This window comes from Manis javanica, chromosome 1 (genome assembly GCF_040802235.1).
Source record: "Manis javanica isolate MJ-LG chromosome 1, MJ_LKY, whole genome shotgun sequence".
Classification (NCBI taxonomy): Eukaryota; Metazoa; Chordata; class Mammalia; order Pholidota; family Manidae; genus Manis; species Manis javanica.
In genome coordinates, this window is record NC_133156.1 from 91266425 (window position 1) to 91281564 (window position 15140).

The following is a 15140-nucleotide window of genomic DNA, read 5'->3' on the forward strand; positions in this document are numbered from 1 at the left end:
GTTGCTAGGGAGGCAGGGTGGCGGGACCGGTGAGCAGTGCCTGGGACCGGCGCCTGAGGACAAAGATCGTGCGTTTTTCCCTATGGGAACAGTGGGTGGGTTCCTGAGACCGGCGCCTGAGGACGGAGGAAATCGCGCGCTTTTCCCCTTTTTTTCCCCTCTTTTTGCGAAGTGCTTTTTGGAAGCCTTAAAGGAACAGGGACCCCAGTGCTAGGGAGGCAGGGCGGCGGGACTGGTGAGTGGATGCCTGGGACCGGCACCTGAGGACAAAGACTATCCCGTGTTTTTCCCTGCGGGACCGGAGGGCGGGTGCATGAGACTGGCGCCTGAGGACGGAGGAAATCGCGTGTTTTTCCCCTTTTTTTTTTCTCTTTTTGGCGAGTGCTGTTTGGAAGCCTTAAAGGGACAGGGACCCTGGTGCTAGGGAGGCAGAGCAGCAGGACCGGTGAGCGGGTGCCTGGGACCGGCACCTGAGGACAAAGAATATCGCACGTTTTTCCCTGCGGGACGGTGGGCGGGTGCATGAGACCGGTGCCTGAGGACGGAGGAAATCGTGCATCTTTCCCCTTTTTTTATTTTCTCTTTTTGGCGAGTGCTGTTTGGAAGCCTTAAAGGGACAGGGACCCCGGTGCTAGGGAGGCAGAGCAGCAGGACCAGTGAGAGGATGCCTGGGACTGGCGCCTGAAGACAAAGAATATCGCGCGTTTTTCCCTGCGGGACTGGTGGGCGGGTGCTTTTTGGAAGCCTTGAAGGAACAGGGACCCCGGTGCTAGGGAGGCAGGGCAGCAGGACCGGTGAGCTGGTGCCTGGGACTGGCACCTGAGGAAAAAAAAAAAAATCGCTGTTTTTTCCTTATTTATTTATTTTTTTTCTGTTCCCTCTCTCATTGTTGCTGTTGTTGTTTTGGTTTGGAGAGTGCTTTTTGGAAGTCTTAAAGGGGCAGGACAGACAACTTAGACCAGAGGCAGGGAATCTGGGAATCTCTGGGCACTCTAACCCCCTGGGCAACAGGGCGCACAGAGGCCCCTTACGGAGAAAAATAGCCTCCCAGCCGCTCCCCCTCCAACGGGGCTCCAGCACTTTGGAGGAGCAGCCAAAGCCAGGCCACGCCCAAGGCAACAGCGGAGATAAACTCCATAGCAAACGGGCAGGTAGCAGAAGCCCTGTCTGCGCACAGCTGACAAGCATAAGCCCCTAGAGGTCGCTATTCTCCAAGGAGAGGAAGGCCACAAACCAACAAGAAGGGAAGCTCTTCCAGCGGTCACCTGTACCAGGTCTGCAAACTATCTCTATCACCATGAAAAGGCAAAGCTACAGGCAGACAAAGATCACAGAGACAACACCTGAGAAGGAGACAGACCTAACCAGTCCTCCTGAAAAAGAATTCAAAATAAAAATCATGAACATGCTGACAGAGATGCAGAGAAAAATGCAAGAGCAATGGGATGAGATGCAGAGAAAAATGCAAGAGCAGTGGGATGAAGTCCGGAGGGAGATCATAGATGTCAGGAAGGAGATCACAGAAGTGAAACAATCCCTGGAAGGATTTATAAGCAGAATGGATAAGATGCAAGAGGCCATTGAAGGAATAGAAGCCAGAGAGCAGGAACGTATAGAAGCTGACTTAGAGAAAGATAAAAGGATCTCCAGGAATGAAACAACACTGAGAGAACTATGTGACCAAATCAAAAGGAATAATACTCGTATTATAGGGGTACCAGAAGAAGAAGAAAGAGGAAAAGGGATAGAAAGTGTCTTTGAAGAAATAATTGCTGAAAACTTCCCCAAACTGGGGGAGGAAATAATCGAACAGACCATGGAATTACACAGAACCCCCAACAGAAAGGATCCAAGGAGGACAACACCAAGACACATAGTAATTAAAATGGCAAAGATCAAGGACAAGGAAAGAGTTTAAAGGCAGCTAGAGAGAAAAAGGTCACCTATAAAGGAAAACCCATCAGGCGGACATCAGACTTCTCGACAGAAACCCTACAGGCCAGAAGAGAATGGCATGATATACTTAATGCAATGAAACAGAAGGGCCTTGAACCAAGGATACTGTATCCAGCACGACTATCATTTAAATATGATGGCGGGATTAAACAATTCCCAGACAAGCAAAAGCTGAGGGAATTTGCTTCCCACAAAACACCTCTACAGGGCATCCTACAGGGACTGCTCTAGATGGGAGCACCCCTAAAAAGAGCACAGAACAAAATACACAACATATGAAGAATGGAGGAGGAGGTATAAGAAGGGAGAGAAGAAAAGAATCTCCAGACAGTGTATATAACAGCTCAATAAGCGAGCTAAGTTAGGCAGTAAGATACTAAAGAAGCTAACCTTGAACCTTTGGTAACCACGAATCTAAAGCCTGAAATGGCAATAAGTACATATCTCTCAGTAGTCACCCTAAATGTAAATGGACTTAATGCACCAATCAAAAGACACAGAGTAATAGAATGGATAAAAAAGCAATACCCGTCTATATGCTGCTTACAAGAAATTCACCTTAAACCCAAAGATAAGCATAGACTAAAAGTCAAGGGATGGAAAAACATATTTAAGACAAACAACAGTGAGAAGAAAGCAGGGGTTGCAGTACTAATATCAGACAAAATAGACTTCAAAACAAAGAAAGTAACAAGAGATAAAGAAGGATACTACATAATGATAAAGGGCTCAGTCCAACAAGAGGGTATAACCATTCTAAATATATATGCACCCAATATAGGAGCACCAGCATATGTGAAGCAAATACTGACAGAACTAAAGAGGGAAATAGACTGCAGTGCGTTCATTCTATGAGACTTCAACACACCACTCACCCCAAAGGATAGATCCACTGGGCAGAAAATAAGTAAGGACACACAGGCCCTGAACAACACACTTGAACAGATGGACCTAATAGACATCTATAGAACTCTACACCCAAAAGCAACAGGATATACATTCTTCTCAAGTGCACATGGAACATTCTCCAGAATAGACCACATACTATCTCACAAAAAGAGCCTCAGTAAGCTCCAAAATATTGAAATTCTACCAACCAATTTTTCAGACCACAAAGGTATAAAAGTAGAAATAAATTCTACAAAGAAAACAAAAAGGCTCACAAACACGTGGAGGCTTAACAACATGCTACTAAATAATCAATGGATCATTGAACAAATCAAAAGAGATCAAGGAATATATAGAAACAAATGACAACAACAACACTAAGCCCCAACTTCTGTGGGACGCACCGAAAGCAGTCTTAAGAGGAAAGTATATAGCAATCCAGGCACACTTCAAGAAGGAAGAACAATCCCAAATGAATAGTCTCACATCACAATTATCGAAACTGGAAAAAGAAGAACAAATGAGGCCTAAAGTCAGCAGAAGGAGGGACATAATAAAGATCAGAGAAGAAATAAACAAAATTGAGAAGAATAAAACAATAGCAGAAATCAACGAAACCAAGAGCTGGTTCTTTGAGAGAATAAACAAAATAGATAAGCCTCTACCCAAACTTATTAAAAGAAAAAGAGAATCAACACAAATCAACATAATCAGAAATGAGAATGGAAAAATCACGACAGACTCCACAGAAATAGAAAGAATTATTAAAGACTAGTATGAAAACCTATATGCCAACAAGCTGGAAAACCTAGAAGAAATGGACAACTTCCTAGAAAAACACAACCTCCCAAGACTGACCAAGGAAGAAACACTAAAGTTAAACCAATTACGAGCAAAGAAATTGAAACGGTAATCAAAAAACTACCCAAGAACAGAACCCTGGGGCTGGACGGATTTACCTCAGAATTTTATCAGACACACAGAGAAGACATAATACCCATTCTCCTTAAAGTGTTCCAAAAAATGGAAGAAGAGGGAATACTCCCAAACTCATTCTATGAAGTCAACATCACCCTAATACCAAAACCAGGCAAAGACCCCACCAAAAAAAAAAAAATATGTTTAAATGTGCTGTTATACAAACTTGTGTAAAGTGTACAGATTTATATAATATACTTTCAGATTTGTAGGGCAGCTGTTTTGGAGAATGCTGTTAGAGGAAAATCCTTTTTTGCCTGAACTAATCTGCAGTTAAGAAAGTTAAACTGATTTTCTTACTATAAGACTGCTCAGGATCTTTTAATATGCAAATGTATATCATAAATGTATATCATAAAAAACTCAGATTTGGCAGGCAGTGTTTTTTAGAGTCATTTGACTAGTGTACTGTGGTATAATTTGGAAAACACTGTACTACATATTGAAAATGATTATGTCATACATATACAGTTAAGTATTAAGTAGTTGAAGTTATCATTTGAGTATCATTAATGTTGTCATTTCTTAGAATTTTTCCTTATGTCTATCTTTTTTTGATGCTTTTACATATTTCTTTATTCTTCTCTTATGTATTTATTTGGCTAACTACTGAAAGTGACCAGATTTTGAAGTTTGCTATGTTTCTTTGTAGGAATGGGTTTAAATGCCTTTAAAATATAATAAATTATAACTTACATTTCATATTAGTCCTTACTATTTTAATAGTATTTGCAAAACTTCCAAAGGAGAGCAATGTTTTCAGAATTACAACTATTGGGTATATCTCTGTATCTTTCTTTCTAACTGAAGTTTGCTTTATTCCAGAAAATTTAGAAAGTATAACTAGCAGACTGTAAATTCAGAATTGTGCCACAGACAATCATTAACATCTAACTTTTATTTTTTCTCATTGATCTACAATTACATGAAGAACATTATGTTTACTAGGGTCCCCCCTTCACCAAGTCCCCCCTACAAACCCCATTACAGTACTGTTCATCAGTGTAGAAGATGCTGTAGAATCACTACTTGTCTTCTCTGTGTTGCACAGCCCTCCCCATGCCCCCCCCACATCATACATGCTAATCGTAATACCCCCTTTCTTTTTTCCCCCGCTTATCCCTCCCTTCCCTCCCATTCTCCCCAGTCCCTTTCCCTTTGATACCTGTTAGTCCATTCTTAGGTTCTGTGATTCTGCTGCTGTTTTGTTCCTTCAGTCTTTTGTTGTTCCTATACTCCACGTATGAGTGGAATCATTTGGTGTTTGTCTTTGTCTGCTTGGCTTATTTATACCTTCTAGCTCCATCCATGTTGTTGCAAATGGTAGGATTTGTTTTCTTCTTATGGCTGAATAATATTCCATTGTGTATATGTACCACATCTTCTTTATCCATTCGTCTACTGATGGACACTTAGGTTGCTTCCATTTCTTGGCTATTGTAAGTAGTGGCTTTTGGATGTAGAGTTCTATAGATGTCTGTTAAGTCCATCTGTTCTAGTGTGTTGTTCAGTGCCTCTGTGTCCTTACTTATTTTCTGTCCGGTGGATCTATCCTTTGGAGTGAGTGTCATGTTGAAGTCTCCTAAAATGAATGCATTGCATTCTCTTTCCTCCTTTAGTTCTGTTAGTATTTGTTTCACATATATTGATGCTCCTGTGTTGGGTGCATATATATTTATAATGGTTATATCCTCTTGTTGGACTGTGAGCCCTGTATCATTATGTAATGTCCTTCTTTATCTTTTGTTACTTTCTTTGTTTTGAGGTCTATTTTGTCTGATACTACTACAACACCTGCTTTTTTCTCCCTGTTGTTTGCATGAAATCTTTTTCCATCCCTTGGCTTTTAGTCTGTGCATGTCTCTGGGTTTAAGGTGAATCTCTTGTAAGTAGCAGAGAGATGGGTCTTGCTTTTTTATCCATTCTATTACTCTGTGTCTTTTGATTGGTGCATTCAGTCCATTTACATTTAGGGTGATTATTGAAAGATATGTACTTATTGCCATTGGAGGCTTTAGATTTGTAGTTACCAAAGGTTCATGGTTATCTTCTTTAGTATCTTACTGTCTAACTTAACTCACTTGTTGAGCTATCTTAAACACTGTCTGGTGTTTCTTTATTTTTCTCCCTTCTTATTCCTCCTCCACTGTTCTTTATATGTTGGTTGTTTTATTCTGTCCTCTTTTGTGTTTCCTTTAACTGCTTTTGTGGGTAGGTGATTTTTTTTTTTTGCCTTTAGTTAGTATTTGGTTGGTCTGCTTTCTTTGCTGTGATTTTATTTTCTCTGGTGACATCTATTTAGTCTTAGGAGTGCCCCCATCCAGAGCGATCCCTCTAAAATACTCTGTAGAGGTGGTTTGTGGGAGGCAAATTCCCTCAGCTTTTGCTTGTCTGGGAATTGTTGAATCCCTCCTTCATATTTAAATGACAATCGTGCTGGGTAGAGTATTCTTGGTTCAAGGCCCTTCTGTTTCATTGCATTAAATATATCATGCCATTCTCTTCTGGCCTGTAAGGTTTCTGTTGAGAAGTCTGATGATAGCCTGATGGGTTTTCCTTTGTAGGTGACCTTTTTCCTCTCTCTAGCTGCCTTTAAAACTCTGTCATTGTCCTTGATCTTTCTCATTTTAATTATTATGTGTCTTGGTGTTATCCTCCTTGGGTCCCTTCTGTTGGGGGTTCTGTGCAGTTCCATGGTCTGATCGATTATTTCCTCCCCCAGTTTGGGGAAGTTTTCAGCAATTATTTCTTCAAAGACACTCTCCCTTTTTCTCTCTCTTCTTCTTCTGGTACCCCTATAATGCGGATATTGTTCCTTTTGGATTGGTCACACAGTTCTCTTAATATTGTTTCATTCTTTGAGATCCTTTTATCTCTGTCTGTGTCAGCTTCTATGCGTTCCTGTTCTCTTGTTTCTATTCCATCAATGGCCTCTTGCATCTTATCCATTCTGGTTATAAATCGTTCCAGAGATTGTTTCATTTCTGTATTCTCCGTCTGGACATCATCCCTTAGCTCTTTCATGTTTCTCTGCAGCTCCATCAGCATGGTATGAGCTTTATTTTTAATTCTTTTTCAGGGAGATTGGTTAGGTCTATCTCCTTCTCAGGGTTTGCCTCTGTGATCTTGGTCTATATCAAATTCTTCTGCCTTTTCATGGCGATAGAGGTATTTGTGCGGAGCTGACATGTGTGTTGGCTAAGAGAAAGTCCCTTGCTAGTTTGTGACCTTTCTCTCCTGCGAGAACAGCAACCTCTAGCGGCTTTTGCTGGGTAGCTGCGTGCAGGTGGGGTTTCTAATTCTTGCCCAGCTGCTGTGGAGCTCCGTGATTGCTGTGGGTGTGGCTTCTCCAATATGGTGCTGCTTCTCCAATATGGTGGAGCTGCATCGGAGGGGGATCAGGTGCGAGGCTGTTTATCGCCGTAAGGGGCCTCCGAGCTGTGCTGCCACCCAGAGGGTTAGGGCGCCCAGAGTTCTCTGGGATTCCCAGCTGCTGGGCTAAGTGTCCCAGGATGCTTCCGTCCAGCGGTGGGGTCCCTGTCCCTTTAAGACTTTCAAAAAGCACTTGCTTTTCTTTGTCCTGGGTGTGCCGGCTGCAGGGTCCCGCTCACAGGTCTTACTGTCCTATTTCCCTGGTATCCACCACCTCACATACTGTGTGTCTGCATTCTCAGTGTGGATGGCTAGGGCTGGGTGTTTAGCAGTCCTGGTCTCCCTCTCCCTCCCCATTCCGACTCCTCTCCTCCCGCCAGGAGCTGGGTTGAGGGGTGCTAGGGTCCTGCCAGGTGGGCCGCGGCTTGTATCTTACGCTCTTGGTGATGTGCTGGGTTCTTGCAGGTGTAGATGTAGTCTGGCTGTTGTCCTGTGTCTTCTGGTCTCTCTTTTAGGAATAGTTGTATTTGTTGTATTTTCAAAAATATATATGGTTTTGGGAGGAGATTTCCGCTGCTCTACTCACGCCACTATCTTTGTTCAACTTCTGAACATCTAACTTTTTTGATAAAAGTAATACTTATACATTAAAAAAATACCCTCACATTATACTGAAAGGCATTGAATGAAAGCTTCCTCCCTGTTTACCTCCCAGATGAACTCCCTACCCCAAATTACTAGGGCTTTTCTCCTTAGGTTAATTACAAGTAATTGTTTCCAGATGTCCTTTGTTACTCATTTCTTGGGTGTCCTTTATTGCTTGTTTATACTCATGGCAACACAAAATATATATTTATTTTGTACTTCAGATTTTTTACTTTGAGGTATTTCAGGATGAATGTGTGAAGGTCACATAATATTCTAGTGTAGATACTGTTAATACTTTGTTAAATTTCCTTCCATTTATGTCAGTAACACAAGATCATGAAGGAAAGGATGAGCCTTGCTTGCATACACTGAAATTCCAACCTGCAGCATTTTAGTATTTTAACATTTAGTATGTGCTATATGTAGTAATTTAAATCCAGACTTAAAATCTGACTTAAAAGCTTTGTAGGTAATATGACAAAATATATATATTTTTAGATTTGTGAATTTGTATTATGTACTATTAGAAGTACACCTAAAAGTCTTCATTGCAAATCATTAGACAAAAGTTGTGCTCTAATATGATTTTTAAATTCCTTCCCAGCAGCACAGGTCTAGAAATAAGCAAGCCAAATGGAGGAGTAAGCTGCTTTTAATATGTATGGACTGTGAAAGTTTTTCTTCTGCTCTGTAGATAATGTGTTGAAAAGAATCTTAGTGTTGTTGAAACCATTGTGTTGTTTATGTGAAACCATCATAAGATTGTCTATCAATGATGCTTTAATAACAAAAAAAAGGAATTTTAGTGGTTTTCTTGGACTACACTTTGCTTCTATGTCAAAAGTTTGATTAACTAGGATTAGGGGAGATTGAATTATTATGGTAATTAAATATTAGTTACCTGAAGAACAGTAGAACTTTGTATTGCTTTTTTCCTTTGTTCCTCTATTGTTGAAAATCTTACTGATCTTTATCAATCCCTTTTCTTGCTTTAGTAAATACATACTTGTTTGCCTCTATTAGTCTCTAAAAGAACCATGTCTAAATTACCTATGCATGGAAGGTCAGAACTAAAATTAAGTGCACAGTAAATACCATATAAACAATTTTGTTGTTGAAAATAATCTAATCTTTCTTTGTTTTGGGTCTGGCATGCAATGTTGATTTTTTTTTCTAGTAAGCTGAGCTTTTGTCATTATGTTGTTTTCACGTCCATTATAAAAGTTTGGAAAACATATCCATAAAAGAGCAAGACAGAAATGCTAGTACATAATCATTTAAGTGTTGTTTTTACACTGTAAATACAGTTATTACTGTGGAATGTGTTTTTAATTAAAAGTTTAAGAATTTTGGGTTGGTGTATAAGTACTTAAAGGGCATGAAGATTTCTTCTTTCCCCCCCCTCCTCCCTGTCTAATACATATACCTTAGTATTTTAAGTATGTTTTATATTTACATATTTTCTGTCTTGTGTTCTGTTTCCTAGAGAGAAAGTTAATTTTCTAAAACATTTTTTATTTATTTGTAGACTGGTCAAAGAAAAAATGATGTATGAAAAGGAAGCAAAACAACAAGAAGAAAAGATTGAAAAAATGAAAGCTGAAGATGGTGAAAATTATGCCATTAAAAAGCAGGTAAAATTACATCTTAAATAATAATTACAGAATAACACACTAATATATTGAGAGCCCTCTTGAGAAGATCCTGTTTCGTACTTCTTTACTATTAAAAATTCCATTTAAAAATAATGAAACTGAAACACAGGTTACATAATTTGCCAAAGGTCACACAACTGCTGTGGTAATAGCTGTGATTTGACAGGTATTCCGGATCTAAAATTGAAACTCTTTACCATTAAGCTATACTGCTCCTCCAATTTTAAATACTGAATATAAAATGGCCTACTCTTATATTAAATATACTCTTCTTTAAATACACAGATATTTTCCCAAAACTGATGTGAAGTCCACCAAAATTAAAAATATATATTATACTTTTCAATGGCTACTTCTGATTATTCTCATGACAAATTTCTGTCTCTTAGCATTGTATACAAGGCTCCTTTTGACTTCGGTACCTGCTTATTTCTCCATCGTCATTTCTTGCCAGTCCCTACCTGTAGCTCTTAGGTCTCACCATTTAGTTTTCTGAACTCTTTCTCTTTTGCCTCAGATACTGCCTGTCTGGGATGTTCTTCCTAATCCTTCTAGCTACCCGCTCCTTACTAATTCCTGTTCATCATTTAAACCTCCCCTGCACTCCACCTCAACACTGAGTTAGGTGCCCCTCCTCCGTGCCCATAATACCTTATTTCTCATCATAGTATTTATTGAATATTCACTCTTGACTGATACTTGTTCCCTAATTCCTTGAGAAAAGAGAGGCTATTAAGAGAACTTCCTTATATTCCCACAACAAAATCTGTTAACCTACCTGCATCTGTATCTGTGCTGTGTTTCTTCCTGTTAGAGTGGATTATGTGCCCTAATAATCCTTGATCCAACCAGCAGTGACATCGTTAACACTTTTTTCTCATTTTACATAACTTCAACAGGATTTGTCATAAGTAACCACTCTCTCCTTAAAACACTCTTTTATATGGGCATCTTTGATAGAAAAGCCTTCAAGCTTTCCTCTTGTTCCACTACTATTATTCCTCAGTCTTCTTGGCTGAAACTGTTCCTCTCTACCTTCCCAGTCCTACTCTCCCTCATCTTTCTCTCTATCCGTCCATGTTTTGTTAAGCTTTAAGAGTTCTATTTACATATCCTTCTCTAGGTAATCTCATACCACCCTCTAACTTTAAGTACATCTTTATGCCTATTCATTTATTCGCTCAACAGCTATTTATTGAATCCCTGCTATTTGCCAAATGTTATTTCAGGCAATCTTTTGGGTATATCATTAAAAACAAACAAAAGCAAAAAACCCTGGAGTCCCTATTTACTTGACATTCATTCTAATTCTATTATCTCCCAAAATCTATTATCTCTGGGCTTGATCACTTCAGAGATATATATATATATATATATATATATATATATATATATATATTCAACTAATCACCTATTTGACATATTCTCTTGGGTGTCTAAAACAAAATCTTCATCTTCCCTCAACCCAACATACCCCCAAAAAACAAAAAGTGATTCCTTCTCTTGTTTTCCCCCTTTTGTAAATGGTACCTCCACTTATCCAGGTCCCAAGTCAAAAATTTAGTGAGTCTCTTCTTGATGCTTCTGTTTCTTTCCAGTAATCACATCTGGTATCAACAAGTTCTGTTTCTTATTCCCTCTGTTTCTTTCTCTACTGCCACCATCCTATTCCAGTTTACTATTTCTTAATCTGTGTGATTGCAAAAGCCCCCTAGTTGTCATACATATACCTCTTTGTCTCTTGACACCCTTCATTCCTTTCCCACCACACCAACCAGGTTGATCTCTTTAAAGTGTACACCAGATCACTTGCTCCTTTACTTAAATTCCAGCAACCAGTGCATGAATAAATTCAGATGGCACTAAGAAAAAGGAGAGTATGAACAAGTTTACACATTTTATATCTGAAGACTTATTTCTAAAATAAGCTTTATGTACTCAACATTAGTTTTCACCATATTGTTGAAATGGTAATAGTGCACACTCAACTCAGACCTAGTTCAGTAAAATTAATCATTTTGAATGGATTCATATGTAGGTAGTGGCTTTCTACAGTGCAAAAGGAATGCAATGGCATCTGAAGCATCCTCTCCCCCTGGCTGTTGAGGAAGAGAATGTTATTTTCTTGAGTTACCTAGGAACCTGCCTTCCTCTGTGTGTGGTATAGCAAAGGACATTTGTGTGTCAGATATTCATAAATTGGGGGAGGATTTTTAAACAGATGTGTAGATATTATATGTCCTCTGATACTTTGATCTTTATGAACTAACTGCTCTTCAAAACGATTTACATACAGAATGTAACTGACTAATTCTTAAAATTATGATGGTTAAAAGCTTTTTTTAGTAAATTCCATGAGTATTCATACCACATACCTCTTTTCTTTAATGTCCTTTGTTATTTTCGCACATGAAGTAGAAACAGTATGACATGGTATATAACTTTATTTCATTGAAGTTCTTCTTGATCCTTTCAGGCTCATTTCTCGGTTGTGTAGCTAGTGACCTCATAGTTTTCTCTTTGCCCTGTTCTTTTTATTACCAATAGGGCTAAAGCTGGAATAAGAGTTAAGTTACGTGGAGTAGGGAATAAATAACTCCCTTTCTAAAAGCAGTTCTACAAATAATGTCACAGATTATGTTTTATGTCATTTATATTTATAAATTGATCATTTTTTCAATAAAACCTCCTACTTTATAGGCAAAGATTAACTCTTTTGAATCTGCATTCCATGTTCTAATTGTTTGAAAATATTAGCTACAATCAAGACAATTTGGTACTGGCACAAGAACAGACCCATAGACTAACGGAACAGACTAGAAAGCCCAGATAAAAACCCAAGCATATATGATCAATTAATATACAATAAAGGAGCCATGGATATACAATGGGGAAATGACAGCCTCTTCAACAGCTGGTGTTGGCAAATCTGGAGAGCTACACGTAAGAGAATGAAACTGGATTATTGTCTAACCCATACACAAAAGTAAACTCAAAATGGATCAAAGACGTGAATGTATGTCATGAAACCATCAAATTCTTAGAAAAAAACATAGGCAAAAATCTCTTGGACATAAACATGAGCAACTTCTTCATGAACTTATCTCCCTGGGCAAGGGAAACAAAAGCAAAAATCAACACCTGGGACTATATCAAACTAAAAAGCTTCTGTACAGCAAAGGACACCATCAGTAGAACAAAAACACATCCTACAGTATGGAAGAATATATTCATAAATGACATATCTGATAAGGGATTGACATCCAAATTATATGAAGAGCTCACTCACCTCAACAAACAAAAAGCAAATAAACAAATTAAAAAATGGGCAGAGGAGCTGAACAGACCATTCTCCAAAGAAGAAATTCAGATGGCCAACAGGCACATGTAAAGATGCTCCACATCGCTAATCATCAGAGAAATGCAAGTTAAAACCACAGTGAAATATTGCCTCACACCAGTTAGGATGCCCACCATCCAAAAGACAGACAACAACAAATGTTGGCGAGGTTGTAGAGAAAGGGGAATCCTCCTACACTGCTGGTGGGAATGTAAATTAGTTCAACCATTGTAGAAAGCAGTATGGAGGTACCTCAAAAAACTCAAAATAGAAATACCATTTGACCCAGGAATTCCACTCCTAGGAATTTACCCTAAGAATGTAGGAGCCCAGTTTGAAAAAGACATATGCACCCCTATGTTTATCAAAGCACCATTCACAATAGCCAAGAAATGGAAACAACCTAATTGTCCATCAGTAGATGAATGGATAAAGAAGATGTGGTACATATACACAATGGAATATTATTCAGCCACAAGAAGAAAACAAATCCTACCATTTGCAACAACATGGATGGAGCTGGAGGGTTTTATGCTCAGTGAAATAAGCCAGCCAGAGAAAGACAAGTACCAAATGATTTCACTCATCTGTGGAGTATAAGAACAAAGAAAAAACTGAAGGAACAAAATAGCAACAGATTGACGGAACCCAAGAATGGACTAACAGTTACTGAAGTGAAAGGGACTGGGGAGGATGGGTGGAAAGGGAGGGATAATGGGGAAAAGGGCATTACTATTAGCACACACAATGTAGGGGGTCAGGCACGGAGAAGGCAGTACAGCACAGAGAAGACAAGTAGTGATTCTGTAGTATCTTAGTACGCTGATGGACAGTGACTCTAATGGGGTATGTGATGGGGACTTGATAATAGGGGGAGTCTAGCAACCATAATGTTGTTCAAGTAAATGTACATTAATGATACCAAATTTTAAAAAATCTACATACTGGTGACTACACAAGCAGATGTAAAAAAGTTTTGTTCATAAGTTCTTTCTATACTCAGCCATGTTAAAATTCTCTCTTTTGTCACAGTGGTCATGATTTACAACATGACTTCTTAGATTCCTCGTTAACCTAGTATTTATATTCCAAAATACCATACCACATCTAACTAAGATGATACATTTTTCTGTTTGCTGCTGTTGTGACCTGCAATGTATAGAGTTGTCAGTTCCAATTTTGTTCCAGGGTTTGATGAAACCTGTCTTTAGGTCAGCCTAAGTGCTTTTCTCAATTTCCTTTCCCTAGTTTAGCCACACTGTGACTGACCATGTTTTTTTATCATATGCAATGGGAGTTGTATTGCCAGAAGCATTGCTTTATTCCTGATTGACTAGGACTTAAAGGTCAATAATTGTTTCTTGACATTAGCTGTGCCCCTCATAGAAAATACCAAGCAAGCCAAGTGCTGCATTTTGTGGTTTCTCTACTCTTGTCTCTGTATTTCCTCCTCTTTTGAGCTGAATGCCACCCTCAACTGTTTGTCAGTACATTGGCTCTTTATTCACTTGGATCCATTTTGCTCTGGCTTTTCTGGATCTTCCAAGCTGGCCCTGTTTTAGAGCATACTTTGGGTGCTGTCAGTCCCTACCAGACTTCTTACCTGAAATTGATAGCCAAAACTGGCCTCTCGTAGATGAGGCTTAACATTGGTGCTTTCAGAATAAATAACTAGAAAGAAGTTTCAAGACCCTAAGATGCCAAAGTACCAGTCAAAGTGTTATTCCTCTGTCTTTTTCTTTTCTGGCCAAACAGTGTAATAACATTCATATATTGCCCAAATTGATTTTAGCCCTCTGCTTATGATGTCCCTCCTCTTCTCCACTGTCATCACCCAACTAGGGATGAATACAGAGGATTTTTTAAATAAATTTTTTTAAACTAAGGTATTATTGATATACACATTTATGAAGGTTTCACATGAAAAACAATGTGGTTACTACATTCACCCGTATTACCGAGTCTGCCCCCATACCCTGTTGCAATCACTGTCCATCAGTGTAGTAAGATGCTACAGAGTCACTACTTGTCTTCTCTGTGCTACACTGTCTTCCCCATAATCCCCCCCACACCATTTGTACTAGTAATATCCCTCAATCCTCTTCTCCCTCCCTCCCCACCTACCCTCCCCCACCCCACCCCTTAGGTAACCCTAGTCCCTTCTTGGAATTTGTGAGTCTGCTGCTGTTTTATTCCTTTTCCTTTAGTTTTGCTTTGTTGTTATACTCCACAAATGAGGAAAATCATTTGGTACATGTCTTTCTCTCCCTGGCTTATTTCACTGAGCATAATACCCTCCAGCT

At 39.1% G+C, this 15140-nt stretch overlaps 1 protein-coding gene across 2 annotated transcripts in view; it reads left to right on the forward strand.

Annotated features, from left to right (window-relative positions):
- Window positions 1–15140, forward strand: part of TBCA (tubulin folding cofactor A) — a 104619-nt gene that overhangs the window by 79120 nt on the left and 10359 nt on the right. For both annotated transcript variants that reach the window (XM_037000166.2, XM_037000173.2), the window contains exon 2: window positions 9371–9476. In XM_037000166.2, coding sequence (XP_036856061.2) covers window positions 9371–9476 — 106 coding nt within the window. The remainder of the gene's footprint in view (window positions 1–9370; window positions 9477–15140) is intronic.